The 16764-nt window shown below is 44.3% G+C and overlaps 1 protein-coding gene across 1 annotated transcript; it reads right to left on the bottom strand.

Moving 5' to 3' along the window:
• RGS20 (regulator of G protein signaling 20) lies at positions 1 to 9047 on the bottom strand. Its single transcript, XM_063129840.1, has 4 exons — positions 8899 to 9047; positions 3779 to 3862; positions 2883 to 3117; positions 1 to 1004 (listed from the first exon to the last, which is right to left on the bottom strand). The coding sequence occupies exons 1-4, from the start codon at positions 9042 to 9044 to the stop codon at positions 816 to 818; spliced, it is 654 nt and encodes a 217-aa protein (XP_062985910.1). The 5' UTR covers positions 9045 to 9047; the 3' UTR covers positions 1 to 815.
• Between the last annotated feature and the right edge of the window lie 7717 nt (positions 9048 to 16764).

Raw genomic sequence — 16764 nt, 5'->3', positions numbered from 1 at the left:
GCTCTTTATTTTTTCTAGAAACATCAACAATGCAACTTTCAAAATTCATTCCACAGATTCTAGTAATAAAATAACACTTTATAGGCGATAGTGCTCAAACCCATGCCCTTCATTTATTTGTATGTGGAAAATGTCTTTCTGTGTCTGTTTCTCCTTGTCCTTGTTTTGTTGCTGACTTCCAACATGCTGCTCATGTTCAAGAAATGTTGTGATTCAATTCTTGTTGAGATCAGAGGCAAAATTTTCATTGATTTTGGAGAAAGAGGAGTGCTTTCTAAGACTGAATTCCACAAATGCATTCTTAAAGCTGAGCTTCTTGCCAGGGCTGGGAGGACAGGAAATGAGGGAGGTGGGAGGAGGAATGACTATTTAGTCAGGTCGTTCCTTTGAGTTAAGCTTACTGAGTGAGTCATAGAGGGAAAGAAGGGAAGACGAGGTAATCGCTTAGCCAGGGAAGACTGGGAGTGTAACCGGCTATTTTCTTACTCCCACATAAAGACCCCGAGAGCTTGGGAAGCCTGATTACCTCAGTTTGGGTTAAGTTGAAGCACTGGTGGCAGAGAAGACAAAGATTTAAAGTGAGGAGTTAGCCTGGAGAACTGGCACTGGACCAACCGACCATCATTGTGACATCGATTAGACCCTGCAAATAGCTTATGGTTCTGGACATTTTTCCATGTTGGAACCCTTTTGACACTCTAAGAAAATATGCAATATGTGTTGAGTTACTTCCAGGTTATGTACCCATCAATTCTAAACATCACATTAATGGATGGTAGCCCAAAGTTTCATTTATGTGTGTAGGTGTGTCTAAACTACGCTTCTGCAGATTTTTGAGAGACGGACTCAAGTAAGTCCTTATAAAAAGCAGAGTTCAAAAACCGAGGGTAGGAGTCTCTGTACATCAAAGTATAAATCTGGAGTTGTGCATCGTCAAAGCTATATTGTGATGGCTCCAGCATATTCCGGTTGATCAATTCCCTTACTCTGGAGTCCAGGCTGACCTGTGAGTGGAGGAAACATTTGTTAATAGCACACAATAATATCTTTCTCTGCTCTACTGCAAACTCTGGAAGACATTTGATGTGATCACAGTGGAACTGATAAATTTCTGGAGCAATCCTGGCTATTTTGGTTATTTTCAGAGCCTTTGCAATGGACGTGTTTCTGTCTTTCTAACCTAATGATTGTTTCTTACCCACACTCAATGTATTGTTTATGGGTGAAGGGAAGGAAAGAGGAAAAAAATCCTTGTATGGTATGGCAGGGTGGATTTGCAGCAGTCCTGCACAATTTGTAACCACCCATATTATATATAGGTGCCTACCAGAGGCTAGATAAACGTCCTACCTAGAATCAAGAGATGTCCACATGTGGCAAAGTGCTTCTACATGTGCATAGGGTAATTGATGATGTTTCCCTTCAGGCAGTAGCTCCTGGCTTCTATTGGGGTGCTGCTCCAGAGAGAGAGGTATTCAAGGAGTACAGAGACCTGACTTTACAATTAGGGCTGTGCACTGCCTCAAATTCGAACCAGATCGGGGTGGTTCAGACCCTTCCGAACCGGATCCAAGGCAGTTCGGGCTAAGGCCAAGGCGGTCCAAAGCCAATTGGCTCCAAAGCTTCAGGCCACCTCGGTGCCTCCCATCTCCTTACCTGCTGCCTCCGTCACCATCTTTCTTCTGGCGGCTTCTGATGCTGCCACTGGAAATGAAAGGGAGTAGGCCGCACGATTTTAAGTTATTGCACAGCCTACACCCTTTCATTTCCGGCAGCACCGGACGCTGCCAGAAGAAAGATGGCAGTGGCGATGGAGGCAGCAGGTAAGCCCCCCTCTGCCCTTACCTGCGTCCACAGCAGCAGCGGACCCAGGTAAGCCCCCTTCCCCCCCTTACATTCGCCCTCCCCCCTACGTTCGCCACTGCTGCTGGCTTGCATCCGGCGGCTTCAACTCGAGGATGCCAGACACAAGCCAGCAGTGGCGGAAGGGGGAAGGGGGGCTTACCTGGTCCCTCTGCCATCCACGGCATCGGACGACAGAGGCACCAGGTATGTGAGGAGAGTTTTCTGGGTGCCAGCTGCTTCGGGGGCTCCCGATCGGCCTCTGAGGCAGATCGGGGGCTCACTGCACAGCCCTGTTTACAATCCCCTGTGTGAAATGCCATGCATGCTGCTTCGTATCATGTCCCCTTGATTTTGTTGCCAGCTTGGGACTACAAATCAAGAGGGTTCTCCAGCACTTGGCAGGCTGCAATACATGGCTGGGTGCTGCGTTAGGCTTGGTGGGTCTGTGGAATATATCTCAAGTGGAAGACCAGAGCTTATGTTATGAAGCCATTGTGTGAATTGGGGGTGGATGGGGGAATGGATGAACGGACACATTACAAGAATTGTGTTTATCAGCTTCTGAAGTTTTTATGTTCTGGAGAGCTGGGATTTTTAATAGAAGGCTTGTTAGGTTTCAATAGTTCTATATGCTTCACTACTATATAGTTGGACTTCATTTGCAATGAGAAGGGAATGATCATTTCATCCTTAAGACTTTTACCCATGTCAGACTTCAGCACTCTGCACTTTCGCTTCTTCCATCTCTGGTTATGTGCTTTTAAATAACTTTTCCACCTCTCAGTGTAATCTTTTTCTTCGCAAGTGATAGGACTTTCTAAGCTCTTATTTAGTGGATTTTAAAAACAAAATTATTCCTTTTTTTATTTTGGTCCTAACAAAAACCACCCACACCTTTTATAAGCTAATAATAACAAATAATGTAACAAGTGCCAGATTTTAAAAACAACAACAGCAGAATGGAAACATCTGGAAATTTGAATTCCATCTTTTACTTCTGATCCTTGGAATCAAGGATACTATAACACATTACAAACCTCTTTTGGAGAAAGGATGGAAACATAATCTTCATAGATTCGCTTTACTTTCTCTTGAATGATACTGTCATTGGATTCCTGCTTTAGGTCCTCGCAGGCCAGCCAGAAAAGAATGTTCTCATCACTGAATTCTGACTGAAGGAACTCCCTGAAAACATTTCTGCCTGTTGGTGCTCTCATCAATTTCTCAAAGGACTTGCCCCAGGCCTTTACTTCTTCAACAGTAGGAGTTGAGCTTTAAGAGGAGTAAAGAAGAGAAACCTGGTGGTTAACAGTGTGAGAGAAGACCTTTGGAGGCTAAATAGTTCATGGAAATCCACACTGGGCCGGTCTAGCCCTAACGTTAGGCAGGGTGAGGCAGCCACCTCAGGTGGCAGATGGTGCTGGAGCATGGAGCTGTGGTGAGTTGTTGGAGAACAGAGCTGTGTGTGTGTAGGGAAGTGGTAGAAGTTTCACCATTCAGTGGGAGGTACAGATACTCAGCTTATCTAGAAGTTAAAATATGCCCTAAAAGTAATCACTATTTTGGCAAATGCATTCATTGTAAAGTCTATAGCAGTGTGTTAATTATTGGACAGAATTGTGCCATTGCTTGCCATATATTTCCAGGATGGAAACTTTCCTTACGAAGGCTGCGTTGTAAGGAAATAAAGCAATGGAGAATAACTTCTCAAGTTTTTCTGCAGCAATGTCTTGGGGGAAAAATATATGTTTGTATTAGTCTTGCATATTTTCACAAATAAGTTGTAGCTGGCTGGGGCATGTATTCTATGGGAGCAGCTGTCTGCAACCCACCTTCAGTCATAGGTAGAGATGGAAAGAAGTGTAATATGTAATAAGTGTTGGGGGGAACGCTTTCTGTAACGGTTTATCGTTATTACTCAGCTGCTTCTTACCTTTCTTCACAGTTTGAAATGGGATCTGATCTGAGTTCATGTAATACTGCCCCTGTTGTCTCGTCTTGATTCCTGACAGTTAGACTGCAAAGTAAAAAACATAGTTCAACCATGTTGAAATAAAGAATAGGTTGCTGAAGCTTTGAATTTTCCTCAGGAATTTATGCCTGAACAGTTTCCAATCCATTTTCCCCCAATATAAGACCAGCAGCTGCCTGTGGGAAACTCACAAGTAGGACAGGAATGCAACAGCGCCCCACCTACCCCGCCCATGTTCCTCAGGAAATTGTATACATAGGCAGACCACTTCTGATACTTGAAGTAGCGTATAGCAATCAGGACTAGTAGCTACTGATAGGCTTATCCTTCATGACTTTTTTCTATCCCCCATTTAAAGCCATCTAGTGAAAAAAAATGGGGGGAGTAGAGGAACGGGGCCGTTCCCCCCTTTTAATTTTATTATCTATCTCCACAGCTGTGCAGATACAGATAATAAAAATAAAAATAAATGGGGTGGGGGAGGAACGGGCAGCCAGAGGGAGGAGAAGAGAGGTGGTTTGCCCCGAGTCCCTGTCCCCTCTCCTCCGTCCTCCCTCTGGCTGCCCATTCCTCCCCCCATTTCGTTTTATTTTTATTATCTGTATCTGCGCAGTTGTGGAGATACAGATAATAATTTTTTTAACAAAAAGGGGGAGGAAGGAATGGCTGCCCATTCCTCTCCTTCCCCCCTCCATTTTTTTTTTTTTAACTTTTAAACACTGGGAAAGTTTGCACTTGCGTTCCTTCCCGTGTAGATGTCAGGAAGGAATGCAAGTCTGGGCACAGGGTGCCCCGTGGTGCCAAAGCAATGCTGTAAAATGGGGGCTGAGTCGTCAATTACCCTGGCATCCCAACAGATGATGTCATTGCTCCTGCTCTGAAAAAAGCCCTAGAGCTATGCTCTGTTGCCTCCCCTCTCCACTACACCACTACTGTTTCATAGAAAGGTAGGAAGCTGCCATATACTGAGTCAGACCATGGATCCATCTAGACCAGTATTGTTGCAATACTAACTGGCAGCAGCAGCTCTCCAGGCTTTGAGGCAGGATTCTTTCCTAGACCAACCTGGAGATACCGGGCATTGATCCTGGGACCTTCTGCAGGCAAAATATGTGCTCTGCCACTGAGCCACGGTCCCCTCCTCTATGGAGCTCGTTCACTTGGCACATACTTTTATGTCGTTACCTGTTGTCAAAAAGATTTATTAAATCTACCCAACCTTTTTTAAAAAAAACCAAAACCAAAATAATATTCCTGCTTTAGTTTTATTTCTGCCGAATGGCCCCCGCTGCTTTAATTGTATTATTAAATGTGTGTTTTATGTAAGGGATAAATTCCTCATCACCCTGAGAATGGAAATGTTGAAAGGTGGGTTAGAAATGAACTACTTAAATAAATCTTGACTCCCGAATGGCTGAATCGTCAGTGACAGAATTTCTCTGGACGGAGAGAAATTCCACACAAAGCTAGTACAAGGAGACCATGTTCCTTCTCCACTTTAAAATGTTGTATTTGTCATGCCTCACAGAATGACAGCTGTGCCCTTTTAAATGTTGAAGCCACTTAGGAGAGACCGTTCATTACCATCGCACAGCTACACGTCTAATTGATCCTAAACTGCTGATGAAAGGATGGAGCGTAAGTTATGGCTTCAGCCAACAAAAGCCCATCTGGTGACTGTTCTTCCTCCTTAGTTATAAAATGGTCTCCCCACCCCCTCCTACAGAGCTTTGAATGTTGGAGAATCTGTAGCTCAGGATGCTATTTCTGTTCCTATTCATATTCCCGCCCTTTTGCAATTCACTCAGGTTACTTGAGGAAATGCTTTCAATAAATGAGGATTATAAATAGAACATTAAATTGCAGTTTGTTTCACATTTCTCCTTACTCGAAAACAGTTATTTTGAAGGAATCAATTCTTTTAAATGTAGAGTGGGGTTATTCTGCTCGCAACCCCAGGTTACTATTAAATGCAACTTGGCAGTTCTAAGCAACTCAGATGTGGAGGGAATCTACACAGCGTACTGAAGGCGCACGCAAGCGCCTTCAGTGCGCCCCCCAAACGATTGTGCAGAACCTGCCTGAAGAGACGCAGGAAGAGGCGGAGGAGGAGGTGGCTGGGGAGGTGGGCGGCGGTGGGGAGGTGGGCGGCGGCGGCCGCTGGCCTCCTGCTGGTAAGTAAGGTAAGCAGAGCCGTGGCGGCGGTGACCGAGAAGGGGCTGCTTGGCACGGACTGGCCCGGCGGAGCTGCTGCTGCTAGGTGGAGGGAGGGAGGCGGCCCGGCCCGGGTCTCCTCGCTGCGCTTCGGGGGGCTTTGGCTGGGGGCAGCAGGAGGCCGGCGGGGAGGTGGGCGGCGGCAGCGGCAAGGACGCGGCCGGATTCCCCAGCCGCCTCCTCCTCCGCCTCTTCCTGCGTCTCTTCAGGCAGGTTCTACACAATCGTTTGGGGGGGGCGCACTGAAGGCGCTTGCGTGCGCCTTCAGTACGCTGTGTAGATTCCCTCGTGAAGTAATGTTTAACATCAGATTGAGCAACTATTTCTCTTCTCACTATGCAAGAAGAAGAAGAAGAAGAAGAAGAAGAAGAAGAAGAAGAAGAAGAAGAAGAAAGCTGTAAAGAGAAAATGGGTGTGAACTTCATATCTAAACTAAAGGCAGTGGAAATGAAGTGGCCATTATTTGCAAAAATCCATTGTGGTATTCTTTTCCTCTGTCAGAGTAGAGCACTTGTACTCATTTTCCACGTGTTGAAAAGAATATTTGCAGCCAAGGCAAAGCAGTAACTTTCCAGACCACAGGGCAAAGTAAATGTCCTTTTGGACTGGAGACACTTGATACTATACAGATAGATGTTGAACAGTGTGCATCACCCAAGCCTCCTACCTGTTGGATATACAGCTGCCTTTCAGACAATCGTCAATGTAGGCATAGCTTTAGGTTGCCATCTATAGGTCGTTCGCTGAAGCAGCACCCGTAACTTACAAATCCGGTCTCAGAATTCAATAAGACTACTTGTAAATAAGCTTATTGCTGGCTATGAGCAGAATAATTAGATCACTCACACTGTGCTGCCCCAATTGATTGCAATGGGTTTTGGACTGATTCAGTGCGTTGTGCATTATGCGGATCAACCATGCTCAGGAAACACATAATTTTCCATGCTGAATCCTGTTGGAGGACATCCCAAATATGTCAGCGGAGGCCTCTTAAATTTTCTCTCCTGAAGAGATGCTGCTTCAAAGCTTCTCTTTTGAAGATGACTTCAAAGCACGACTTGGATTATTCATGCATAAACACTATTGCTAGCTTGTTCCTCTTTTCTGCCTTGTATTGGTTTAGTTGATAATATACAGGCTGGATTTCTAAATTAGGGCCAGGTTGAGGCCATATCCTCAAAGTACCAGCACTCTCTAGGATTTTTCTTCCTTCCTTTCTTTTAAAGAATGTCTGTTTCAAACTAGTTTTCCCTCCAGATGAATCTGGTCCTCTGACAACCCCTGGCCTTTTGAAATGTTCATTTGTTTCACAGGTGCAGTATATCACTGATATAACAAAGAACTGGCATTTGACCATTTGACATAGGAGCATAGGAAGCTGCCTCATTCTAGTCAGACCATTGGTCCATCTAGCCCAGTACTATCGATATTAGCAGGGGCCCTCCAGGATTTCAGGCAGGATTCTTTCCTAGCTCTACCTGGATTGAACCTGGGACCGTCTGCATGCAAACCACTGAACTATAGACCCTATCCAATCTCATTGAACTAGAGCAGGGGTGGGCAACTTCAGAGGGGCCAGAGGCCAATTCCATCCCCTGGAAGCCACTGCAAGCTGTGCTTGACCTGCAGCTGAAATTTGGTGGCCATTTGGCAGCAAAGAAACAGCATGTTCAATTTAAAACCTGGTGCGTTGTCTGGACACTCCTTGTTTTAATGCAAAAGTGTGCACCTGGAAGCCCTGGGGGGCATGCAAACTTGCATTAAAAGAAGGCACATTAAAAGAAGGCACATTCTTTTAAAACACACCTTGTTTTATAATGAAAATATGGGCTTTTTGTTGCTGCTGCCCCCACACGACTGAAATTTGGCAGCAGTGTGGTGATTTGGTGTGTGGTGAGAGGTGCCTAGGGCGACCATATGAAAAGGAGGACAGGGCTCCTGTATCTTTAACAGTTGCATTGAAAGGGAATTTCAGCAGGTGTCATTTGTGTGCATGCAGCACCTGGTGAAATGGCCTCTTCATCACAACAGTTAAAGCTGCAGGAGCTATACTAGAGTGATCAGATACAAAAGAGGGCAGGGCTCCTGCAGCTTTAACTGCTGTGATGAAGAGGGGAAATTTCTTCTTCATCACAACAGTAAAAGCTGCAGGTGCCCTGCCCGCTTTTAAATCTGGTCACTCTAGTATAGCTCCTGCAGCTTTAACTGCAGTATAGCTCCTGCAGCTTTAAATTTCACCAGGTTCTCCATATATACAAATGACACCTGCTGAAATTCCCTTTTCTATGCAATGGTTAAAGATACAGGAGCCCTGTCCTCCTTTTCATATGGTCACCCTAGATGTGCCTAAAAGGCCAGGGGACCTGGGTTGCACTCCTCTGATCTAGAATGTACCCCCGTACATTCTAGATCAGGGGTACATTATTAGGATCCACTGTAACTGAGTCGTACAGTACATAGCACACGAATAGTTTCAACTATATTTGCATCTTTCTGTATGTCCACAGAAATGAAAGCACGGATAGGCAAAAGGATGTCCTCCAGGTGCTGTTGGGCTGCCACTTCCATCATCCCCTCACCATTGGCTATGCTGGCTAGGGCTGATGGGGATTGCAGTCCAACATCTGCAGTTGACAGATGCCCCACCCCTGCCTTAATTAATTGTAAGCAACATTATTTTCTGTTTTCCACCTTGGTACCTACCGAAAGCTAAATCACAGCTGCATCCCTCCCTGCTCCCTACCTTACCGCCATTGTAACACTCATCTGATTACCCATGGGGCCTGTGTTTATGTTCCCATATTGACTAGCTGACATCTTTCCCATTCCCTCCCATGGGAGGTTTGAAATAAGGTTGAAAGGCATACCAGGAGCAGCTGCAACAACAGCACCAACAGAAGCAGCAGGCATTGGAACCTCGGTTCCCGATCTCAGGCGGTGCCTGTACGGAGCTTGGGGTCTCCTGAGACACAGATGTCTGCCTCTTGCGCATCTCCATCCGCTCTGATCCCATGGGCTACAAGGGGGAAAACGAGGAAGGCGGTTAAACGTTGTGGGAAAAGTGTCACGCCAGGCCCCTGTTGGATCCTTCTGAGCTTCATTCACAACAGTGGCATCCACTGGCATTTCTAGTGGTTATTAATAGGAGGAATCCTAGAGCGTTTGCACCTTTAAGCCCACAATGATGATTTAGCATTGATTTATTGAGGTATCTAATGGACTGCCTGTCTCACAATGAACCTGCCTGAATATTCAGACAGGCAGAAGAGGCCATTTTGAGGGCGCCATGATCTACAGAGGCCCATTTGTTGGACATGCGTGAAAGTTTGCCCACAAACTATGGAATGCACTCCCTCAGGAATACTGATTGGTTCCCAACTCTCTTCGCCTTTAGAAAGGGGGCAAAGACAATTGTGCTTTGTTTTCCCTGTAGCCTCTCTCAGGATTATTTATCTCCCTCATGTGGGCATTTATCCATTTGGAGAAGGTAGCACATGCTGGTTAGAAGTGACTTATTCCTCAGCAAATGCGATGGGAAAATGGAAAGAAAGAAAACTGGAATCTTTTTTTCTTCAGTTCAGCCTTTCAAAATGTGTTGTTATAATGTTCTTACTGCACTCGTTTAAAATTGCTATACATCCCCCCTGATGGCTTTTTAGCAGATAAGGCAGTAAATAAACAACAACAAGTAGAGTTAATATGTAGAGTTCCATATTCTTCACTGAATTTTTTTTAAAAGCTATGCAACAGAGATTTTGAGAGGGCACTGGACACAGAAAAGATACCCCAGCCATGGAGGTTGGTGGCTGTGATGCTTCACACCTTAGCTAGCTCCTTTAGAGTTCTGACTGAAACCCAGAGTGGCTTTGCCACCTCACTGACATCAGAACCACCAGCCTTTACTGTATCCAGGATACCCTGCTCAAGAGGCCCACATATATTTCTTAAGGTTTTCCCTTTCCTCCATTTCCCAAAAAATTGAACTAGAAAACAGTGAAGAGGCTAGAGTGAGACTGCTTCCTGGGAGAACTTCAGACAGAAGCAACTACAGGTTTCCTTCAACTGGCGAAAGATCTACCGTATAGGGTGCATCTAGACTGCACTTTTCCTTGTTCACAGTTGTGCAGTTTTGTGCTACAGCAAACATGGAAGTGGGGGATAGAACAGGTTATCTCCCAAAGTCAGAATGTTTTGTCAGGGCCAGAAAGTGTGACGTCTGATTTGCTGACTAGATTGGCGGTGTGAGTCCCACAAGAGTATGGACAGAAAGACTCGTGAAAATGATTGGTGCCACTGGTGCGTGTGAAACACAGGGGACCACATGTACTGAGTGAACATCTGCTTGCCTTCACACTGTATGCAGTTCCCATCTTTTAAGGGGCTTCATACAACTTGTGCCCTAACACAACATTATTTGTTTCCCTATTTCATAAGGAGAAAAGGGATAGCCCCATTGCACAAGGAGTCCAAATAGTCACCTGGGAGCAACAATATTTTAGGGTGCTAACAATTCTCTCTGTTATCCGCAGGATGTCTTGCAGTTTCACAGAAGGGTGTAACTCTTAGATCATGCAGCATATAAGAGGCAGATAAATATGTTCCTGCTCCAATCTTGTGGCGCATGTCTCATACTGTCCCTGGCAAAACAAAACCAGTTGTGTATCTACCCTAAACCAGAAGAGCTATGCTTGAATATTAATTGTGCATCCTTGCATTATCCAAAAGTACTTGTTTATACAAATTGTGCTTTGTTTTCCCTGTAGCCTCTCTCTGGATTATTTATCTCCCTCATGTGGGCATTTATCCATTTGGAGAAGGTAGCACATGCTGGTTAGAAGTGACTTATTCCTCAGCAAATGCGATGGGAAAATGGAAAGAAAGAAAACTGGAATCTTTTTAACAAACATTCTTACACAGCTACTTGGGGCACCTCAGCATGGCACACTTACACCATTTTAACTAAACCAGTGTGGCATAGTGGATACTGTGTTGCCCTTAGAGAGGGGTGGGTTCGAATCTCTGCTCAGCCATACTCTCAAGATACCTCATAGGGTTGTGTGCAAATGACTTCAGCAAACATCCTGGGGCAGTGAAGGTAATACAAGGCATTGAAAACGTTGTTAGAGATCTCGGCCCCTTCTCACAAAAACATTTTTATAGACCATTGAGCAAGATAATGGTAATTTTGAAAATAACCTGAAATGTGGAAGGAGGGAGGGAGGGGGAGGGGGAGAAACAAAAGAAAATCAGCATGCCAGCCCTTTTGTTTAGAGAAAAATCTGCGAATGGTGCTTCTGAAGAGGCTGCTGAAGCTGAAAAGGCTTGCGTTTGTGCAATACAGACAAGATGATTAGCTTGGTCTTTATTTTCAATAGTATTTTTGGCTCTCACAGCAAAGGAGAACTATAATAACGCAGATGGCACATCGTTGTACATTGCTTTAATCCTACTTGCTGGTGTTCCTAAATTAAACTGAAAGTGGTCTTACCCGCATATTCAGGGAGCACAAGGGAGGGGGGAAATACCATTTTCATGTGCTACTATGTTATGTAGCTCTTTTTGTCCTAAATAAAAACCTGAAGCCTTTCCTTGCACTTGGTGTTTAGGGGGATGTCTATACAATGGTGCCTTGGAAGGGTGTCGGATCAAAAGCCCGCAGCATCGCTGTTGCAAGGTTAAACCGATAAAGCTAGATAGGGGCAGGAGGGAGCCTGGACTATCTGGCTGGAAGAGCCTGCTCCCTCCTGCCCCCGCTGTATTCCTGTGCTTCCCCATCCCAACAACAACAAAACAGCCTCTTACTGATTGGAGTTTTTCTCAATGCACATGGATAACATGAAGCAAAGGTAAAAGTCGCCATAAATCGGCACTTTCAAAACACGCAGTTTGCTCCCAATGTGGCTGCGAGTTGGTGGCTGCATTGTTTAAACAACACAGTGCCGCTGTACAGCTACTACAGGGCTAAGAGAGTGTTTAGACACCCCAAAGGTTTGTTTGTTTGTTTTCTGACAAAAGGCCTGGGCTTTTAACAGTTATATGGCAAGGGGAAATTCAGCATCAGCAACTTTCCCTTAGCTTATACAACACAAGGTTGTTGTCTGCCATAATTTGAAATGGCAAACTGGAACACATACGCAGGAGCAATTTTTACTTGTCGTAGATGCACTTTTCTGATGGAAATGAAATTGCAAGTAGATGCCTCAGCCTCCTCATTCAGGAAGGCTGTGAAATCTACTCCTGAATAAATCTACTCGTTTCTGTTCATCTCAGAGATGTTCTTTGAATGCCAGCATATGACCCTCAGTGACTTTCTGGTTGCTCCTTGTGCCTGTGCTCATCTCCAGTCATGTGAGTGCACTGCACAAGAAAAGTAAATGCAATTGTACCAAGAGCCACATGGGACAGGATGGACAAATGAGTGGAAATTAGGGATGTGCTCCGCTTCTAATCGGACCGGCGAATTAGAAGCGGAGCGGGGTGCTTCGCCTTCCCTTGAGGCGGAGGCGAAGAGGATTGGGGGGCCGGCGGAGTGTGGCGAAGAGGATTGAGGTGAAGGCGGATCCTTCGCCTCGATCCGGAGCTCTGCCGGAAAGGTAAGTGGGGTTTACCAGGCCCTGCCGCTGTCGCTGTCGCCCATGCAGCAACAGCTGCAGGGCCCGGTAAACCCCCCTCCTCTCCCTTACCTGCCTCTGTCTACGGTCCGTCGGCTTCTTCAATTGAGCCCGCGGTTCAACCAGGAAGTCTAGGCCGCACTTGCAGGTAAACCCCCCCTCCCCCTTGGTCCCTTACAGGGCTCTGCCGCCATCACCACACAGGTGGCGACGGCAGCAGGGCCCGGTAACCCCCCCCGCCCTCCTCTCCCGGCCTTACCTGGCACCACTACCCTCCACTGCGGAGCTCCAATTCGGAGCCGGAGCTCCACAGCGAAGAGGAGCGGAGTATGGGGTGGAGTGGCGCAGAGCGGAGCGGAGTGGGCCGATCCGAAATTTTAGGATCGGCCCGCAGGGCTGAGCGTCCATGCACACCTCTAGTGGAAATGAGAGAGCAAACAAAAGGAGAACTAAAAGGCAGATGGGTGAGGGGAGGATTTTTGGTTCTGACCTACTGTTCAGCTTTCCCATCCAGCCAGAGTATGAGCCCATTTAAAATATTTCAAACTTGTAGGCCTAGCCATGATCCCCCACTCACACACTTTGTTTTTGTATCCAATGGATTCTGATCCTTGCATCACCCTCTGTTCAATATGTAACTCTAAGACATTCTCAATCAACTCCAGACATTTTTGAAGAGAGGTCTACAGACTGGAAATGGCTTAAAAGTAAGTTTTGTATTGAGTTAGGCAGGAGTGATGGGCATTCAGGCATGCCATAGTTGTTGTGGAGGAGACAATGCTGACAACCTGCAGCATTCATACAAACCTCCAGCATTTGCTAATGACAGCGCTGGATGTTTTCATTTGGACGGGCCACTTGTGGTTAAAGTTTAACAATAAATCGTTGCTTGACTGGATTGTCCTTCTGTTGTTGTTTTTTCCTCTTATACGATCTAGCTGTTTTAAAATGCTAACCACATGGGGCATTCAGGATTAGGAAAAGGGCAAGTTGAAGTCAGTCAATCAAATGCTGCTCATTGCCTGATTTATGCTGAGCATAGCCATAGCCATTGTTGTATTTGCACGTTAGTTTTATCCACAATCGCGAGACAGTAATCTGCAGTAAGGCAGGGATGGGCAGAAAGTAGATCTCCAGATGTTTTGGATGTCAACTCCCAACATTCCTGAACATGGGTCAAGCAATCGGGGGCATCTGGGAGTTGAAGTCCAAAACATCTGGAGATCTACCCTGCAATAAGGTATGCACACCATTAGTAACCATGCCCCAGATGTGTTGCAGATACATTCCTATATGTTCCACAAGTTAGATGCAAAGTGTATTCCCATTCCCATTAGGAAGTACTGATGGGGAATGCATGTACTGGGTGCTCCTCATGAGGCCAAGAGTACAGCTACGTGCAAATACACATCCAGCCTTCCCAGACTTTTATGTTGAGTGGCACATATGTGATTCTCAGTCCAGAATGAGAAATTGTGCATAGTGTTTGGGCGTTCACTAGCACAGCAAAGGGATCTGAGTGAAAGCCTGCTTCTTCACTTGCTTCATTAAGGATTATTTTTTAAAAAGAAACTCTCTGGTAACGTGTGTTTTTATAAACAGTTAACAGACTGAAAATGTAGGAGTGCTACATTATTTCAGCAGCTCTACTCCTACAAAGATCACACTTCCTTTTATTACCTAGAGACCAAGTGGGAGAGAAGTTTTTTTTTTTTTTTTTTAATGGCACTTGGGACCCAAACCATTTAGGGTTCTAAAAAAGTAAGTGCTGTCACTTTGAATTGGGCTCAGACACAGCTGCACAGCTAATGGAGTTCTTTGAAACCTGACAAAATGTTGATCCAAGTAAACTATCTGGGTTAAAACCTCCCAGCTATATTCTGCACTCCTTGTAGCTTCTGAACCATCTTCCAGGGCAGCCCTACATATATGCATTGGATTACTGCAGTCAGGAGAATAACAGAACAAGGATTATACTGTATATGGATTTATTATACTGTTTTATATATGGTTGTAAGCTGCCTTGGGAGGGCTTCTGCCCTGAAAGGCAGCTAAGAAATGTTATAAATAAATAAATACATATTGACAGACAACTATTCACTAAACTTTGACAGGGTTACTTTTAACTGTAGGTATCTCTTAATGCATTCATGATTTGTTTATAGGCCATATGTTACTGGCATATTATTATACTTTGTCCTGAACCTGTGTTGATAAAGATTTAGAGACTTTTAAATGTTATTTTGTTAAATTTAACAGGTAGAAACTTCCTTTCTGAGCTATAACTAAACTTTGACTGGGTTACTTTTAACTGTTGCTGTCTCTTAATCCCTTCATGATTTGTTTACAGGCCATATGATCCTGGCATACCATTGTACTTTGGCCTGCACCTGTGTTTATAAAGTTGTACAGAATTTTGTGTGTGTTTATATTTCATTTTGCTACAAATTGTAATTACTTACTTTTGTTTAATTATACTTGACATTTTTTATATTAAAAATAAAACTTTATAGTATATTTTTTTATAGAAGATAGCCTAATTCTTAAAAAAATGCATTATGGACATAAATAAACCCCAACTTTGAATTATAGTGAAAACAATGGTTGTTTGTGGAATGTGCATGTCAAGAACTTTCCAGTGAAATATGTTTCATGTGAATATGTCAAAAAGGGATGACCAACTAACTCCTGACTTTGAATTATATATAACCAGTATGCTGCCTTGACAGTGTTCAACCCCTTAAAGGCAACCTAAAATAATTTTAAATAAAAATAAATGAATAAATTGATGTATGGAATCTGTGCTACATTAAGCACTACAGTCAGATGAACAAATTAGTAGATCAGTCAACCAACTGGAAAGTGTTTTGTGGCAGAAGAGCAATTTTTGATTCCATACAAATATAGAAGCCCAACATTAAAAAGTTATAGAAGACCAGAATGGGTTGCCTGGCTAGTTGTTGTTGCTTTTTTGCTCCTGTTTAGAAGGGAAGCAGATCTGAAATGCTCTGTTCTTTTGTATACACTAAAGCATTGCTTTACTTTCAAAGGCAACACAAAATCAGAACTGTAAAACACCCACATAGTAACAACGAGCTGTGCACATCTGATTTACACACAATGTTTTCTGACAGCATGACGAGGGTTTAAATAGGGACAATTATGTGTTGGAATCTGAGTGGATTTGCAAAGCTAGCTGGTACAGTGAATGATCCTGCAAGTTCTGAACTTTATGGAACTATAAATACTTGCATGTTTGAAAGTGATAATGTAAAATTTTAAAGGAAGACCTTAAGATACATCATTTTAAAAGATATGAAACCTTAAAACGCAGGGCCTAAATGCAGAAAATCATTAGCTCCTCTCTGCTCCAGCAGACCCAATTGGGATAGCTGCTTCAGAGTTGCTGGCAGAAGGAGAAATGATTAAAGCCTCCTCCCTACTTCAGAGACCCTGATCAAAATCTCTGCTTCCCTGCTGCTATTAATAGCATAGAATCAGTGACCCCAGTGGGGGTGGGGGAGATTAGGTGCCAATTGGGGGCTGCACAAAAAGGTTTGGGAGAGGCACTGTGGCTGTGTGTTGTGCACCTCTGCCAAAAATCATTAGCTTGTCAATCAATTTAGCCTCTGTAATAATTTACATTTGACTGACACATTCTGGTTAAACTAGCTTAGTGTGTGAGTGTGTGTGTGTGTGTGTGTGTGCATTAGGAAAAAAAGACCAATAAATGATGTATAAATGAACAGATTCATCTTGCAGTTTTACAAGCCACTTTATAATAAGCAGAACGGAATAGCAGAGCTGAGCAGACAGCTGTTTGTAGTGATCTTCTCTACTGAATCACAGCAAGATTTAATCCTGTGAACATTCTGTTACCTCCAGCTTTATTATAAATGGTCTCAACCAAGCTAGTTTGACTGTGGTATGGAGTGATTCACATCGAAGAGAAGCTCGGACAGCTCATAGTAGGTACTGGAGTTATGTGGTATGAAGCCGTGACTCACATTTTATTGTTAAGTGCTGAAATCTAACTCAGATCAAATTGCAGTTGACATTGCACTGGTCCGCATGCTGCTTTGCATCAGGGTGATTCATCATGGAGTGCAGTGTTAGGGTCCT

Source organism: Elgaria multicarinata, chromosome 7, assembly GCF_023053635.1.
Source record: "Elgaria multicarinata webbii isolate HBS135686 ecotype San Diego chromosome 7, rElgMul1.1.pri, whole genome shotgun sequence".
Taxonomy (NCBI): domain Eukaryota; kingdom Metazoa; phylum Chordata; class Lepidosauria; order Squamata; family Anguidae; genus Elgaria; species Elgaria multicarinata.
Note: the sequence above shows the minus strand (reverse complement) of the source record. Positions and strands in the feature narration are given on the sequence as shown.